The following is a 17,253-nucleotide window of genomic DNA, read 5'->3' as shown; positions in this document are numbered from 1 at the left end:
TTTCATTTTTAAAACATTAGTTCTATTCTCCGCTCCGCACCGAATTCCACTGTTTTATAATTTCTCAAATGACCGACGTAGGCGGTTGAAGCTTTCAATTTCAGAGGTACTACGAGTATTATTGCGGGGGGCGTGAAACGAATAGATGATTTGTTGAAAGTTTTCATTCAGCAGTTCGTATAATACGCATAGAATACATCACGATTCAAGAGTCTATATTTGAAAGAATAATGTACCCGAATCACGTTATATGTATGTACCTATGTATAGTATCTGTTTATAAAGATAGTGATGGGTATTTTAGCATTCTTCTTGATTCCAAGTCGTCTTATCGTTGACGTTTTTATCGATTTATGAATCTAATAAATCGACCATAAAAATAAGGTTGAATTTGCTCGGTCGTTATGCCACATAAGGTAAAGTACCAGTTGTGGTTATACTTTTTTCAACATGCTCTGAGAAGGCCAAATTTCAACTTTTTTCAAATTTTTTTTATTTTGTTGTGTAGTGTGACTGTTGAACTACATAATACTTGGGAAGAAAAAAAAAATCAAGAATATTTCATTTCTTAGTAGAGAATCTCAAAAACTTCCAATTATCCGCTAACCGGGCCCCCTGGCCCGGTTGCGGACAAAGACTGCTCTAAATAGTACTAGATGAAATCAAAAATTCTCAAAAATATGCAGAGGTGGTTATTTCATCTTATTACTATCCAAAAACTTCCGCAGTTATGAAAAATTACATATTTGACTCGCTTTTCTCCATTACTGAAATTTTCCTTCCAAAAAATTTTAAATTCTTAATTTTTATCATTTTGAAACTTCAATGCTTTTGTACATAGACTTCATGGGTGAATTTTCATGTTGTCATGAATGCAACGAAATGATTAAATGTTACAGAAAAAGATACAAGCGATAATTTTTTTTTTTAGCCCATAGGAACGATTATCCACAACTGGGACCCCTATCCACAACTGGTACTTTACCTTATATGCCTGAAACGACCAGCCAATTTTGCTATACTCTTTACATTTTCATCTACCTATACTAGATTACTGCGATGTTATTATACGTACGAGCTGATGTGAGGTTTTGAGAGATATTTTTGTACTCTGAAGCTTTCAAAAAGCAATCGAGCTTTTATGAATCATTCAAGAAAGAAAAATTTAGGAAAAAGTAATTTTCAACGGTCAAACAACCGCGTAAAAGAAATGAAATTTTTCATCTCCAACCATAGTCAAAATGTGCGTTATAGATACCTACTTACTCGTCGATTTCACTTCACTGCATTTCAATTTGCATTTTCACGTTTCTAACATTTTCTGGGAGATCTTATCAAATTTTTGACCAACTGAGGCCTTTTAAAGGTCATTAGAGGCCTCAAAACTATTCGAAACCTCCTCCAATCAATCTATGCAAGGTTAAGAGGGTGAAACATACCCAATTTCAGCTTCTATAACTTGATGAGGTAAGATCTACATGGAAATTGTGATTTTTAAACGCTTGTTGAAGACTCTAAAACTGCTCAAAACACAATCGATTTGAGAGGTCATAAATGGGATACAAACCAAATGTCAGTTTTCTAGCTTATTAGGTACCATTTTCAGTATGACATTTATAAAAATTTGTCAAAGCCCGAAAAATGAATTTCAATATCTGAAATTCAGGGGGGGGTATTTTTCCATCCTCTTTCAAACTAATTTTCAGTTCAAAATTGATAAAATCCTCTAAAATTGTTGTCGTATTTGGACACAATTTTCAGTTGGATTAAATACATTCATAAATTTTACAATCCGCCAAAATGGACCCCTTTTCAGTATGATTTGAACTGGAAAAACCTCTGCTCGGATTCTTTCTAAACACGCGAAAGACATTCTTCTGAAATTCGAATAAACATTGCTCAATCAAAAACTCAAGCAGAATTAGTTTTATTCATCGATACCGTTTCGTAGAAGGGGAAGATTCACAGTAATATTTCCTGAAAAAAGACCGAAGCATCAACTTCTGACTCGTCATTACTTTCAATTAATTCTTTCACCTCAATTTTTTTTAGAAAATCCCAAGATTGCTTCTCAGGTGGGACTTGATCAAACCAAGAGCAAAGAGGATTTTCATCGAACCAAATTTTTCAAAATTGTAAAATGGTCACAGAAAAATTCATCCATATGGTCTGTTCGAAAGTTGAACAATCTCCCTCGACTCTCGGTCAAAAAAAATCGAACAAAATTTTTCAAAATTGTGTAAAAACTCTTTCAACACAAAAAAAATTTCATTGAAAATTCATCGAAAATCAAATCTCTCAAAAATAATGGGAATAAAATGATAAAGATGCTTCAGTAACTTTAAAACGCTTCAGAAATTTATCAAAAATCATACACTAAAATGGCAATAAAATGGAAAATCTTGAAAAAATTGTCCAAAAACCCCCACTTAAAGCTGAAAAAACATTGGAAACTGTTTTGAAAATGCATCTATAAAATCGATAATCGAGGAAATCCATTCAAAATTAGGAAATCAAAAATTTTAATCTTTGAAAAATTGAAAAAAGCCACTTAAAATTACCACCAGGAAACAGTTTGGATATGTCCCTGTCCCCTACTCCAATTCAAAATTTATGGAATAATGTTTTTTTTTTAATCGTTCGCGTCATGAGAGCACACGCCTTATACCTATTCTTCACCTGTAATTTTCTAAAATCAACTCCATTCTCTTCAAATCGTTACGTGGTAGGAGGTGCACAACTTACAAAGACCTACTACAATACACAATCGACATGTGTAGAATAAAAACACAACCAAGTGCACAACTTCCACTTTTACCATGATAACCATCAGTTCGCAAATTCGCAGCCCTCGAGTTGATCGGCCATTTTCTAATGTACCTAGTCTCATAAATCATAAATCATTCGTCTCATCGCGCCTCCTCTACCTTTTCGGTGTTTATGGTTTAGGAAATCATGAACGATGCGACTGGTTTGGCATCTAGGTACTCGTGTTCTCCTTTAGCTATAATGTATTTTCCAATAGCAATGAGTTCTCGCTTCGGTTACCCTATTAAAAATATGAAAGGGGGCCGAACACACAACGACTGAGGGATGGTTATTCGTGGAAGGCTCTTTTCTCTATTGACTGAATACACACACATCAGGCAGGCTCTGCATATATGTAACTGTACGTTAGTAATACATACATAGGTAAAGGTATAGGCGACTTAGCGAAACACAAGACACCCTTATCAGCTGCAACATGACACCTGAAATAGCACAGTTGGGGTCGGTCGAATCATCAATGTGAAGTGTTTCACGAGCGCCGAATACGTGCTGAGGTGTATCTATAAAACATACGTTTACGCACGACAAAATACCATAGGAATAAATGGGGAAAAAACCGCCGCGCCGCGATAAAATTATACCTACAACATAGGTACACATAAATACGAATAAAATTCATACACATACTTAGATATACTTTTATATGAGTCGTTGGAAGTTGAAGGCTTCAATTCAGTTCAATTAGGTATATTTAAAGACGCTACGGCATCTGCGGCTTCATCGGTGTGGTCACAAGTCACTAGATTATAAATCGGTACACGAGTCGTAAACCTATCTAGATTCGGGTGGTGCGGTAAGTGGTTCTTAAACGAGAAGATTAATGGTGGCGGCTCTTACAAGACAAACGGTGTGAATTGGGTGGTCGCGTATGAAGCCTTCGAGAAAATCCGCGCCTCCGGTTCATGCGGCAACGTCGCCTTTTCAAACCTACCGGCCGGCTAAAGCTGACTAGAAATTTGAATTTCATTAAACACTATCCTGATCGCCCCCTAACTGCGATCACATTGAGGTTTTTTTAAGCTCGCTCAGTTGTAAATTAAATTTCAAACTCGAAGCGCGAATTCGACTCCTATAATGCATAACATTCGTCGGGACCGGAGACGCCAGCCCTTATTTTGTAATAACCTTAAAGGTAAATCGTCCCTCTTGTTAATCACATTTAATAATACGACTTGAAGTGCTTAGCTCGACGCTTACGAATACTATAGAGAAAGAGATGGTTGTCAGGGCTGCGCATCGAGACGTGTTTCTAAGGAATTTTATTAAGTACCTTTTGTGTAATATAAAATTTGACGAAATGAATAGCGAAACGTCATCCGAGTAAATGGAGTCGTTGACCAAAAATAATTTCGATTTTTGAAAATTAATATATTTATACGATCTCGAGTACAGGGGACACCATTACACAATAAGAGCTGATTTCAAAGTATTCCAACGCGTCAAAAGTTATATGCCAAAGTGTAATTTAACCTCCGTGGATGCCATAGAATTAATCGCATTTCAACGTATCCTTGATGTCCGTAAAATGTGCTTTACAATAATTCATAATTTCGTTCGAGTCATCATTAATCGATTATACTTTACTTATTGATTGTAGTAGGTAGGTAATGTATAAGCACGAAACTTTTCTTCGAGAAAAATTTCAACAAAAAAATCCATTTCACCCCATTTTAACTTCCTTATTGGAAAAAAATACCTCGAAACTCTTCCAAAAAAAAAGAGAGAAAGAAATCGGTTCAGTTTTGTTATATTTAGGTATAAGCGAACGAAATGAGAAAAAGAAAAGACCCTTTTTTACACTCTGATGAAAGCTCGTGGCACAGAAAAAAGGCGACATTTTCAACTTAGAATAAACAAAGGCCACTTATACAGTGCAAAAAAGAAGAAAAAAAAGGATAAAGCTTTTGGGGTTTATTGTATTAGTTTTTCAAACGTGTTAGCTTAATGGCTACCAACCAAAATCGCGCCATGTCACGACGAATTTTGGTGAAAACATCGGATTTTATGCTATCTACGTTCGCTCACCAGCTCATGTTGCCGCCCCGGGAGGTACTCCGTCGTCAACCATAAATTTTCCAAACGTCCAGTTTTTTAATTACTTTGTTTTCTTTCCTTATACTTTTTATATATATTTTTTCTCTGTATCGTATACAAATTGCTTACACGACTTTTGTAAGAATCTTGAAGGTCGAAATAAAATGTACAGAGTTTTGAAAATCGAATGGCGATTTCGTTTCGTTTCTTTTCTTTCAGTTGTTTTCTCTATACCTTTTTCAAAAAGTTTTCAACATAATAGTCAACCACAATAGCATATTAGTTTTTTTTTTTACCTGGGACAGTTATTTTATCTGAAAGGTCCACCCTTCCAAGAAACTGAATCTTCGAGTAAGCATAATAACTATTCTGTCTAATAATCTGAATTGTACGCATCATCGTAAATGCGTGCACAACTTACCTCCTGCGGAGAAAATGGTTTCTACTTCAAAATTGAACCCATCTGACCTGACCAAACGATAGGTATCCCTAAAGAATGAGAGAAAATCTAACAAATGGTTCGAAAATATTTTAACAATGGAACGAGTTGTTGAAAATCAAAATGGGGGAGAGAACAAAATCGAAACATTAGTTGAGTAAGTATATACAAATGTATACGATTCAAATTTCTCTCATCTTCTCTTCACTCCCATTTATTTTACATTGAAACACGATCCTCATTTATACAAATCGCCCAACTGTTTAAATTTTGAACATTTATTGATCACATTTGTAGATTCACCCCCCCCCCTTCCCTTCAGCTTAATCATCTACTGTAAAATATCTGCGTACAGGAAATTCTAGTCTCAGAGAAGTAAAAATGAGAAATGGAAGAAATCGTTCGAAAGAGAAAGAATTCGCATTCAAAAGGTCAGGTTGAATGAGTGGAAAAAAGTCAGGAGTTGAATGAGCAGTTGATCTCCTAGGTACCTACATTACTATCAAAAAATGTATTAGATATGTACTTCCTAAATCTCACGCGATAAATTTTCAACTCGATTCTCAATCGTGAATGAATCGTTTGAAGAGGCAAGCGACCTTAATACAAAATGGCTGCATTTTCACTTAGAGGATCAATTGACGTTTTTCAATTTTATTTACGATTAACTATAAGGGAAAAAATGGAACAGGATAACTGAACTTTTTTATTGGGATTTTGTTTTCGTGCTCTAAATTGATATCAGTTTCTGTCCCCGAATTGAATCAGGTATATTCTCACAATAATTCAAAAATTTACTTCCTTGCACTTCTGGTATCAGGTCAACGGTCAACGATACAATTTTGTTCAATTTATAAAAATATATTTATACGTTCACCTAGATACTATTTTTTACAAACTGAAAATCATGGGACCTGGGAAATAAATGTCATCAGTGCTTACTTTTTTATATGCATGTTCGTATCTTTTATCGTTGAAAAAAGTCATAAATTATAAACTCGGTCAAAATTATCTTTCCTTATCAATTAAGATAAAAATTAAACATTCGACCATTTGACCACCTCGCACATATGCACGTTCAACTCTTTGACAGAAAATTGGAAAAAAATACATTGCTTTTATCTCGAAGTCGTTAACCACAGTCTCAATTTTTCACGCATCAAAACCTCTCAACATACCCACATAACTGAAAATATTCTAATATGTACATACTATCGATGGCTTAAAGCCATCATCGGAATATGCTTATCAATATAAAACATAGAACATAGGAATGGGGATCCTCGAACCTATCTACGTAGTCTTTGTTAAGCAATAAGCAGGTACCTACTACATTTACCTGTTTATCTACATAAATATGCACAAAAATAATGACAATACAGGTATATTATAATCTACATCGATATATACGAAAGAAACTTGCCAATTAAGCATCGTCTTTCATTGTTGGCAAGTTCCCATTCGACGAATTCGTGTACTAGAATATTGCAAAAGGAGAGCATTTCGTGAAAGTAAGCCCGATACACGCTGTTCTCGCTTAGATTTATATAAACAGGGACTTTCTCTTCATTCGTTTTATAAATTACAAATGTATACGTGCAAAATATCACCACTGACAATACTGAGAGCTATACGTAGACGACAGACGTGCTTATAACTCATCGCTCATAATAATATTCTGTAAATTTGAGCCCATTAAAATGCCACCAAAATTAACATCAATACAGTCATCGTTGATCTTTATAAACCTCCATTTTCCCAAAATAAATAATGACCATTTTTTACTTTGCTGTTCTCCAAATTCGTACGTAATTCTTTGCAACTTTTCTTTAAAAAAAGTTGTGTTTGTGATTTTTGAAAATTTCCGACCTAGAACCTCAATTTTTTAAACTGAAAACTAACATTGTCAAAATCATGAGCAGGGAATTTCTGCTTTCGATGTAGCAAATGAAACGGAGAGGAAGTAAAATGAGGACTGAACGTATCTATCTTTGAGATAAGATGTAGATATACGTAGGTACATATGAAAGGGACAAAATAAAAGACACGAAGACACAGCCTTTTACACCCTTTAAGCCATAAGTTTCATACACATCATCATTCCAGCATAAAACACATTTTCTATAACACATTCAACCAATTCCTGCTCCTTAACTTCGTTAGTTATACTATTAGAATATCAAAGGATCCGAATCTAACATCAGCGGATATAAAAACTCCATAAGTTTTTCCATGCCTTTCACACTTATCTTTCCCTATATAAGTTAACCGACCCTTCGATAGGAATCGAGTATACATGGTTCGATTCGTTGTAATAATTAAGGAGGACATATCTAAATGGGTTTCAACTTTTCAACAACACACTCAGCTATCATGTATCTGACTAATCGAGGGGATCGAGTGAAAATCGAGTAATGGTTGATGCTGCGTGTCGAACGCACAACACATAGTACACCCTTATGTATTTATACAGCATCGGACGTCGATACCACATGTCTTTTTTTTTCGTGGTTCCTTTTCTTTTGTGATTTGAAAAAAGGGTGAGCGGTTCGGCGGGGAAATCAAACCGGACCAACCTTGAAATACAAGAAAGGGCCCCGCCCAACATCGCCATCGTATAATAGATGAAAACAGGATGCATCTGTGATTCTGTTCTTGGTTCGTTTAATATGTAACACCTTTTAACCGTATGTGTGTAACGGTACGAAAATTTTTTCGATATTGATAGGCGAGCGAGTTGAAACACACTTGTGCTGGGTATTGCTCTAGGTTATAAACGAATACGTTCATTGGTAAATTGGGTGGGTCGATTTTTCTTTACGCGTTATACAACCAGCAAGTAGCTTTTTTCAACTTTTTTTATGATTAGGTAGGTACATATGTTGGCTCAAAAATGAGCTGCGTTCAAAATGAATTTTTGTTATAAAATCCTCGATTCAATTTATTCTAATTTTTTTCTCTGAAAATTAGGGGAAAGAGTTATAACGTTCCATTTTTTTTTTTTTAATTTTTTCTCAATCTCGAATCTATCATAAAAGTCATTTGTATTCATGTTTTCACGTTTTGAATTCCTATGAACATTCTAATAAAACATGACGACCTTTTTATTTAAATACAGGGTGTCCAATTTATCAACGAAATTATTTTTCTTGAATTCTTCCCCATTTCCAGACCAATTTTTTCAATTTTCCACATTATAGCCAAAGAAGTCAAGGAAGGAAGGGAAGACATTTTTCAAATTTCATTATTGGCAAATTTGATCAATTAAAGTACAAGCTTTTGCCTGGTGTTTATGAAGCTAGAACCAGGGGAGGGAGGTTCGAATTTTTTCGCCTTCAAAATCTAAATCGGTTCATTTCAACTTTTCAAAAATTTAAGAATTTTTTGACTAGAAAATTGGAGTTCTCGATCTACTCCAATCGTGTTTGGAGTATAAGGCTCTTGAAACAAATTGAGGAGGAAAGAGTTGAATGCCCTCAAAATTTCGGAAAATAATATTTCAATACTTTGTAGACATTTTTGCATTACATTGTCCAAGACTAATTATACTTATATGTACTTTCTAGATCTACCCCCTCGCTCTTTTTCTACTCACAACTCATAATAGGTGTATGTTTTTTGTTTCTTTACAGAACGTTTTCAAGATGGTCGATATAGTCAGCAAGGCAACCGATGACTTATCAATATCATCAATGAAGCAATCAAGAAAACCACTGCTAAAGGAGCTCAATCATTTCCTCACTTGTTTCCTCTGCAATGGCTACTTCTTCAATGCAACAACAATCGTCGAATGCAGCCACACTTGTAAGTATCCACTGTTATTTCATCCAATATAAATCAAGACCTAGGCACGAATCGAATATTTCTAACAAATTCTCTTCAATTCGCAGATTGCCGAGCTTGTATCGTTAATTTTCTCAAAACCGAGAAATTCTGTCCAGCTTGCCACGCTCAAGGGCACAGAACAAAATCAAATCTCAATTTAAGGTAAGCTTACAGCACTTGAAGTAAAAATACTTCTTCATTTTAAAAGCCCTCTCTCGTGGTAATTCTCACATCCGCTTTTTGTGGTCGTATTCTACGCGTTGGTTTGGTATACGTATCTTTCTTTTCTGCTTAAACACTCTACGCATTCTAAGTAGTAAAGTAAACGTACGACGACGACGACGTCTATAAAAGGGAGAAATTTTGAGTAAATAAACGAACAGGCCGGTACGAAAGACGTACCGGGACGCATTATTTAGTCTGCACTTTTACTGTGGGTAGGTACCTACTACGTAAGCATAAGCAGCATCGGGTCAAGTACGCCTTTTGTCGCGACCACTCTACGCAAGTATAAACATTTCGTGTAAGATTAATCGCCTTATTGTATCTAAAAGCAATAAGAAAGTCGATACTTATTTATAGAAATAAGTACCCTCGTACGCCGTCGTTGTCGTCGAACCACGCGAAAACCCATAGGACGTGTTAATTACACTCGACGGAGCTCTTAAAAGTATTATCACTGGATATGTCTCATTTTGGCTCATAACGAACGTAAAATAATGTAATTAACGTCGATATATAGAGCGGTTCGTTAATTAACGAAAGTAAGAGTAGATATACCTACACAATTATAATTTCACACTGCTTAATTTTTCGCCTCTGTTTTCCATACATACTCGTATACGAGTACTTGGTACTTAATACTTAGGTACTCGTCCTGCGAGAAGTTTTTTTTCAACTTTTTAATTCTTAATCATTTTTTATTCTTCGTACGCAATTACGTATTTTCATGAAAAAATGTTTGAATTTTTTTTTTTATCACAGATATGACGCTATCCTACAAAAATTAGTTTACAAAACTGTTCCGGGGCTGTACCAGAGTGAACTTGAGCGTCGAAATAGTCATTTAGAAGAAGCTCGGAAATCAGAAGAGGAAACTTTGAATGGTGACGATAGACTAGACGAAGAGTACTATTTCTCTCCTGATGAACCTATTAACATATCGTTGGAATACATTGATAATAAGTAAGTTATTATTTTTTTCATTGTTGATGTGCTGAGCGTTGAAATACGTGCTTGCCGCACAGAGATGTTGTAAACGTGCTTCGAATTGTTACAAAAGTCTTCGACACCCTAATGACTTCGTAGTATTGTTGTACTGTATGGCTAGAAGATGAGAGATGACGTGTGAGAGAAGATCACTGCATGTAAGTCCAAATTTCAGATTAGGATGGGTGTAAGCACTTGAGCAGGTTCGAGAAACAGAAACTCGATCTGAAGAGATTTCCTACCATTGGCATTTGAAAAGGCAACAGGTTGAGAATCCATGTCACTTATTGATTTTGTATCACATTTTGTACAAAATTTCACCTGCTCAGTTGCTTTTTTTGAGTTTTTCCACAAAATTACGTATAGTTAGGAAACTACATTTTGGAAAACTTCAGAAAGTGGACGGATCAAGCGAGGAGAGAGGAAAGAGCCCATTCACCCAGAATGAGAAAAATTGATTGTACATAATATAAAATTTGACGAATTAAAAAATTCTCAAAATTCACTTTTTGGAGGGAAAGTTGGACCGAGTGTCTGTAAAGTTTGCAAAATTGAATTGCTTACATTTTTTCTTCGATCCTTTTTTTCCACATTTGAAAAATACCATCGTGGATTTTCACAAAATTTACTACGGAAGTTCACTTTGAGTTGGAAGTTTTTCATGAAAAATTTTAATCGCATGCCTTAAGGAAGGAGCATGAGCTGCAAGAGGTAAAGCCAAGAGTCTTTAACTTTAACGTCAGGTAATTTCGTAGGGGGAAGTTTTTATCATTTTTGGATAAATGTAATTTTCATGATGCTTCAGCCCCCCCCCCCCCCATTTTCCAAAATCATTCACAGTTGGGCTTTTTTCGAATCTTGTAAACATTTTGATTCAGTACGAGAATTGAACAGCGAGTTAAAACCTAATCGTTGGATACATAACTTAAACATCACGAAATATGTTGGCCAAGTATGCTTAAAAAACCTGTCATTTAACCATAATACAAAGAAGCAGCCAGCACGAGAAGTTTGTGTCGTTTCATAAATACGCGTTTGTTATAATATTTCCTGATTGTAAAGCGTCATGCCCTACTTGCAATACTTACCTACACGTAAAAATTGTCTCAAAATTAACCAAAGGTCACACTGCTACACGATGCATGTAAAATAAAAGACCGGTATGGTACACAGACACTCCTTGGTTCATGGGAAAGAAAATGTGAAAATGATCGAAAAGTTATTTTTTTTATCGAGCAAAATTTTGATTTACGATGAAAATGAAAATAATTTTATTATACAAAACTTTCTCTTTTTCTCTGCCTTGTATGTATATGCTGGTAAACTCCTTTAGGAACAATTTGAATCGAGGGTTAGAGCGTAACCCTATTTTACAACCCTCGCTCCTATACTTTGTGTGAGTGTGACGTTATAGTATACGCTATAAAGAAGGGATGCTTTCGTATTATCGCATAAATAAAAATTTAAAGTAGCTAGATTAAAAGAGAACGACGTTCCTTTAGTTAACTGATGTTCTCATCGTCTATCGCTATGGTATATTTTTTCTATCCCAATTAAGATGATATTTCTTTCACCCTGAGACTTATCTCTCACCACATACATTTCATTCATTTGATTTAGCTTCACGTAGGTATGTACCTACCTATGTACATATATATAATTCAGCCAATATTTTGCTTCTTAGATACATTCGTATCTACGTAAATTTATTAAGTACGTAAACAACGAAACCATCGAATATACCCAAATAGCTCCTGTACTGTTCAAGAGCATAGCTTGTTCGTGTTTATCTTGGCTGATTTTAATTTTTTACGCGTTCATCGTGCAAAACTTCATTTACAAATATACCGCGGTCGTATAGTTTATTTTTAGCAAAAAACCTCGTAAAAATGACATCGACTGCATTATTTCTGAATTTCTTGGATCTGGTTCTGGTGCAGTTCCTACGTGGCTGTTATCGGCGAATCCGATTTATTCATACGAGGAAGTCAGTGCCATTTAAAATATGAACTGGCAGGTTGAGAATTTCGTTCAGAAATCGCTTGAAATTCAGAAAAGAGTTCCTTCGTATCACTTTTGGCTTACCTATACTATGTACATATTTAAAAAATTAATTTCTTCTCGTAGAAGGGGGCGATTTGCATTTTTTTTGTTGTGGTTATTAATAAATGAGATATTGCTCAAATATTCCTTCCTTCAATAAATTTTTTGGGAATGGGAAAGGAGGACAGGATTGAAAAATTGATGCAGATTCCCCTAAATAAGTTGAAAACTTGCCACTCTGAAATACCTACTTTGAAAACGATAATTTATTGATTTAGATAAACAGTTATAATTTTACACCAACTTCATGCAATTTTTTTTCTATTTGTTTCAGAATTGATGGTCAACGTGACATTGTGAAGTCGTCCGTGAAAGTTGAGGATATTGAAAAAGAACAAGTACGTGTACTTTACCACGACAAGCCGCAATTCAAGCAAAAAATGTTCAAATTTTGTATGTACTTACATATCTTGATTTTCATTTCTACAGGTCAAACGCAAAAGATATTTACAATGTCCAGCTAAGCTCACCATTGGGGATCTTTATAAATTTATCAAATTAAAGTACAACTTGCAGCAGAATCAACGAGTAAGTACCCAATTTTGAGATTTCCCCTCCCTGCACCACTATTACTTGAGCTGGATCTCTCATGTGTTGTACCTATTTCATTTGCAGGTGGAAGTTCTCTATGATAATACCAAGTTACCTGGCTCTTTTTCTTTGATGGATGTAGCCTATACTTTTTCATGGAAAAGGGTGAGTGCATACTTTTTGATTTTGATTTAAGTATAATTGACTCAATTACAATGTGAATTAGGTAGATATCATTGACTGTAACTCGCGATTGTGTGTTTGTTTCTTAGGACTCGCCAATGCGACTGTGTTATCAAATCCTCGAGTGCATCTTAATCAAAGTTCCTCAAACTGTGGCAGAGAAAATGTCTGACGAATCTGTACCAGTTAAAAATAATGTTGTTACCAATTCGAGCTCTCCCAGTAATATTGGCAATGCTGTACAAACTACCAATGACATGGTACAGTTGGAGGAAACAACAAAAATTGATAATCTATCCACCAAAGTAAATCTGAAAAGAAAGCTGGAAGTGGCTGAGACCATAACTTCCAATGCCAAAGATCCTACTACTGATGATGATTTTAAGGAACCAGTAAAGAAAGAGGAAAGAGCCAAGGAAAATTCTGAATTACCAGGGCATGGGTTACTAGTGAAAGTTCCCCGTATCTCAAATGCAACTTTCAAGGATATTGTGGATTTTAAGAAGGAGAGTCATGAAGATAAACCTAAACCAACAGCTACTGTTAGTCCCTGCAACACAGAAAATGGGCTAAAATTACCTTTGAAATCATCCCCTGCCTGTGAAGATTTCAATGATGATTACATGAAATATGAACAAGATATTGAAGAAGTTGAGGACGATGATGATGAAGATGATGATAGATTACGTATTTCTCAACTTTCTGAAGAAGATACTCAGGATGATAAAGCTGAAGACAACAGTGATCAAAACTTGGTCATTGAAACTTCTGATATGGAAACTGCCAGCAAAGAAGACCTCAAAGAGCAAAAGCTTGATGATGATGACGATGATGTATCCAAAAAATCCACCAAATATAAACGCAAAAGTAAAAAATCCAAGCATTCCCATCATCATAAACATCGCCACCATGAACGCAAAAGTAAAGGTACCCCGCAAGCAACCATCTTGCATTCACCAGATACAGATATAATGAAGCTGAAATTGAAACTAAACAATGTCAAACCTGACGTCAAATACCATAAACAGAAACGTAAACGTAAGAAAAGTTCTGAATGCTACTTCTCTTCTTCTTTCTCATCCAGTAGCAGTGTGAGCAGCATCAATGGTATGTCCCCTGATGCTCACAACACTTCAAGAGTTGATGAAGATTCCCTACATTCTCATACATCAGAATTATCCACTGAGAGTGTTGACATTGCTCCACCTAAAGAGGAAACAACCACAAAACCAGTTGCCTCAGCTACTGAACCAGCTGATAAATACCAATCACCAACCAGTCAAGAGAAATTACTGCAAATGAGGGCATTTAGACCACGTAGTGTTGCTGTAGTCAAGCCAGAAGAAAATCACAAACTTGAGAAACCTGTGGAAAAACCTACTAAAAATGATAACAACAATAATGATAGCACAAGTGTCATTGAATCAAAAGAAAAAGCCAAACCAACATCACCAGTCATCTTAAAACCACCTTCTTCAATAACTGTTAGCAAGTTAACTGCAGCTGAGATACAAAAAATGGAACAAAATAAACTATTGATTGATGATAAACCATCCGTGGATATAATGGTTGTAAATGGGCCACCTAAATCATTTGTATTGTCAACTGTATCATCAACCACAGATGTGACAAGTAAACCAAAAACACCACCAAGACCTACTAGACCTCCGCCAGCTGCAATACCTATTGAGCAGTACCAAAAAATGAAGTCAAATGAGCAAACTCCCAATATACCAAAATCATTGACCATTATACCACCAATTCATCGATCTAAAGCAACCAATGAAACATTTAAAAAATCCAAAGATGCAGTGTCTGCAAAAGAAGTCCTAAAACGGAGCATAACTTCCTCATCATCTGGAAATCTACCAAGGACTGCATTCAGTGGTGCTCTTGATTTGTCATCTGGTTTCAAATCACCTTCAGTGTCATCACCATCACCACCTAAGTACCCAGTTAATGTAAATGTTCCTCATTCAATGCCGAATAAGAAAGTCTGCATGAATGGAGTGCACCCTATGCAGAATGTAATACGTTCCATGCAGAATGGAGCTTATTCTAAGCCCAATGGCTCTAACATGTTCCCTTATCCTCCAGTTAGATCTTTACCTCCATGTACTGATGTGCATTCCTTCCATAAACACTATAATCAGAATCGTCCACCCATAAATAGCTCTCTCAAACACAAAATCCCTATATCATCTCCTCAGGCATCTCCTAAACACATTCCATCAAGACTCCCCAACCACAAACCTAATAAACCTAATGTTCCAAAATTGAATGAAATTAAAATTGGGCCTATGAGCTCATCCATTGAAATGATGCCAAAACCTGGACCAAATCAAAGTGTACGTCAAATACCTGATCCTTCAGTGATGTTGAAACGTCATCAGGCAAATGTCAACATAAGTTCTACAAATGGCACTGATTTTGTATCCTACAAATTACCACATAGTTCCATTATGAATCATCGAAACATATCTGGTGCTTGTTCATTTAGCTCAATGAAAAAAGCCAGTGATAAATGTCCTCCAGCCATTCCTCTTAAAGGGTACTATGATATTACTACTGTAATGGCTACAAAGTAAAGATCTTCAATATTGTTTACAAAGTTTGTTTATAAATTCATTGATCTCATATGAATAATGATAAACTTAGGTAGGTATGTATTATTAAAAAGAAAAAAGTTTTGTTTATAAAACTAAAACTTTCACTTCCTATTTTATAAATTTAGAATCTCAGTAATTTCTTATATAGGTAGGGACTCTGTAGATATAGTTTTCATCAAATTCAAAAATTTTCACAAATGAGTAGGCAATTGATTTTTTTTTCAAGTTCACTGAACTTTGGCGGTTTGTTCTGTAAATCTTTTGGTGATACATACTATTTTATTTTAATGTTCACATCAAAATGGAAATTTGAAATTATTCAAAAAAGCAAATAAAAGTAGATACTTCAAAATTAAAGCGAGCTTTTCCTCCAAGTATCACCCAATGGTGAAAAATGGCTATAAAATAGGTTAATAGGTATTTATTATTAGTAATAGAGTTGTAAAAACTCTTGTAAATTTGTTTTCTTCGGGGAATGATGCAATACTATTTAATGTATCTTGTTTGTATTCTTATTGGCCCAGTTTATCTATTACAAGTTTTTATCCAATCTAGTCGTTTGTTGGTTTGTAAAAGGTTTTTGAAATCATTCATTTATTATTAATTATTATTATAAGTATTTATGTCATACTTTTCATGAACTGATTTATTGTTTAGTAATGCGTATTTTTTGCTTTAGTTTTTCTCTATTCTTTAAGAAATTTTATCAGAAAACTTGTTCAAAGTTGAGATTTTCTGATGGTTGTTTATTTTTCTTTGTTTTTTGTTTTTTGTGTAATTTATTGAAGTAAAGTTTTCACCTACTGAACTTAATTGATACATGAAATACCTCATTCATTTTTGAATATCTTCTTTATTAATTGTCATAATTATGTACCTAATTTAAAAGAAAAAAATCAACTTTCATGAAAAATGGAACGTGTTAGATATTGATCTTAATGTTTAGGATAAAGTAGGTATACCTACCTATTTATACATAGAATTATTTAGAAACAAAACAGGAAGAAAAATATGTTATGAAATAAAGGATAAGATGTTTGCTTATATGTATTACATGCGTATTTTTTGAAGTCTGAGGTGAAGTGGAGAGTTGAGTGTATGTTTTGGATGATTTTACTTGTTTTACTTTACATATTACTTGTGTGTTATTTTGTGTTTAGCCAAGTTAGTGAAGCTTGCATTTGTTAAGTTTTAGCATTTTGTAGATAAGAAGTACATGTAATGATACAAATTGTGAAATAAATTATTTTTCGATTGCAATTATTAACAGCGTTGGTTACAATTTCTACACAAAATAAGGGTATCTAGGTACTAGTACTACCTACTTATAATTTATACCTATCATACAAGCAGGAATGGATCGCATTATTCGCATTACATACTCAGTGATACTCATGAGAGCTTGAAAAAAATCATGTTTTGCTCATCAATGAAAATAAAGCAGTCTAATTAATTTCTCAACGTACGTATACACTCAAGGAACAATTAAGT

At 34.8% G+C, this 17,253-nt stretch overlaps 1 protein-coding gene across 1 annotated transcript in view; it reads left to right on the top strand.

Moving 5' to 3' along the window:
• LOC135835814 (protein suppressor 2 of zeste-like) overlaps positions 1-17,025 on the top strand; it is a 41,306-nt gene extending 24,281 nt beyond the window's left edge. The window contains exons 2-8 of the mRNA XM_065350246.1: positions 8,935-9,106; positions 9,193-9,289; positions 10,112-10,312; positions 12,714-12,777; positions 12,869-12,967; positions 13,055-13,135; positions 13,243-17,025. Of these exons, the coding sequence (XP_065206318.1) occupies positions 8,947-9,106; positions 9,193-9,289; positions 10,112-10,312; positions 12,714-12,777; positions 12,869-12,967; positions 13,055-13,135; positions 13,243-15,741 (3,201 nt within the window). The 5' untranslated portion in view covers positions 8,935-8,946 and the 3' untranslated portion in view covers positions 15,742-17,025. The remainder of the gene's footprint in view (positions 1-8,934; positions 9,107-9,192; positions 9,290-10,111; positions 10,313-12,713; positions 12,778-12,868; positions 12,968-13,054; positions 13,136-13,242) is intronic.
• Positions 17,026-17,253: the final 228 nt, after the last annotated feature.

This window comes from Planococcus citri, chromosome 2 (genome assembly GCF_950023065.1).
Source record: "Planococcus citri chromosome 2, ihPlaCitr1.1, whole genome shotgun sequence".
NCBI classification, from domain to species: domain Eukaryota; kingdom Metazoa; phylum Arthropoda; class Insecta; order Hemiptera; family Pseudococcidae; genus Planococcus; species Planococcus citri.
The sequence above is the reverse complement of the archived record's forward strand: the minus strand, read 5'-3'. Positions and strand labels throughout refer to the sequence as shown.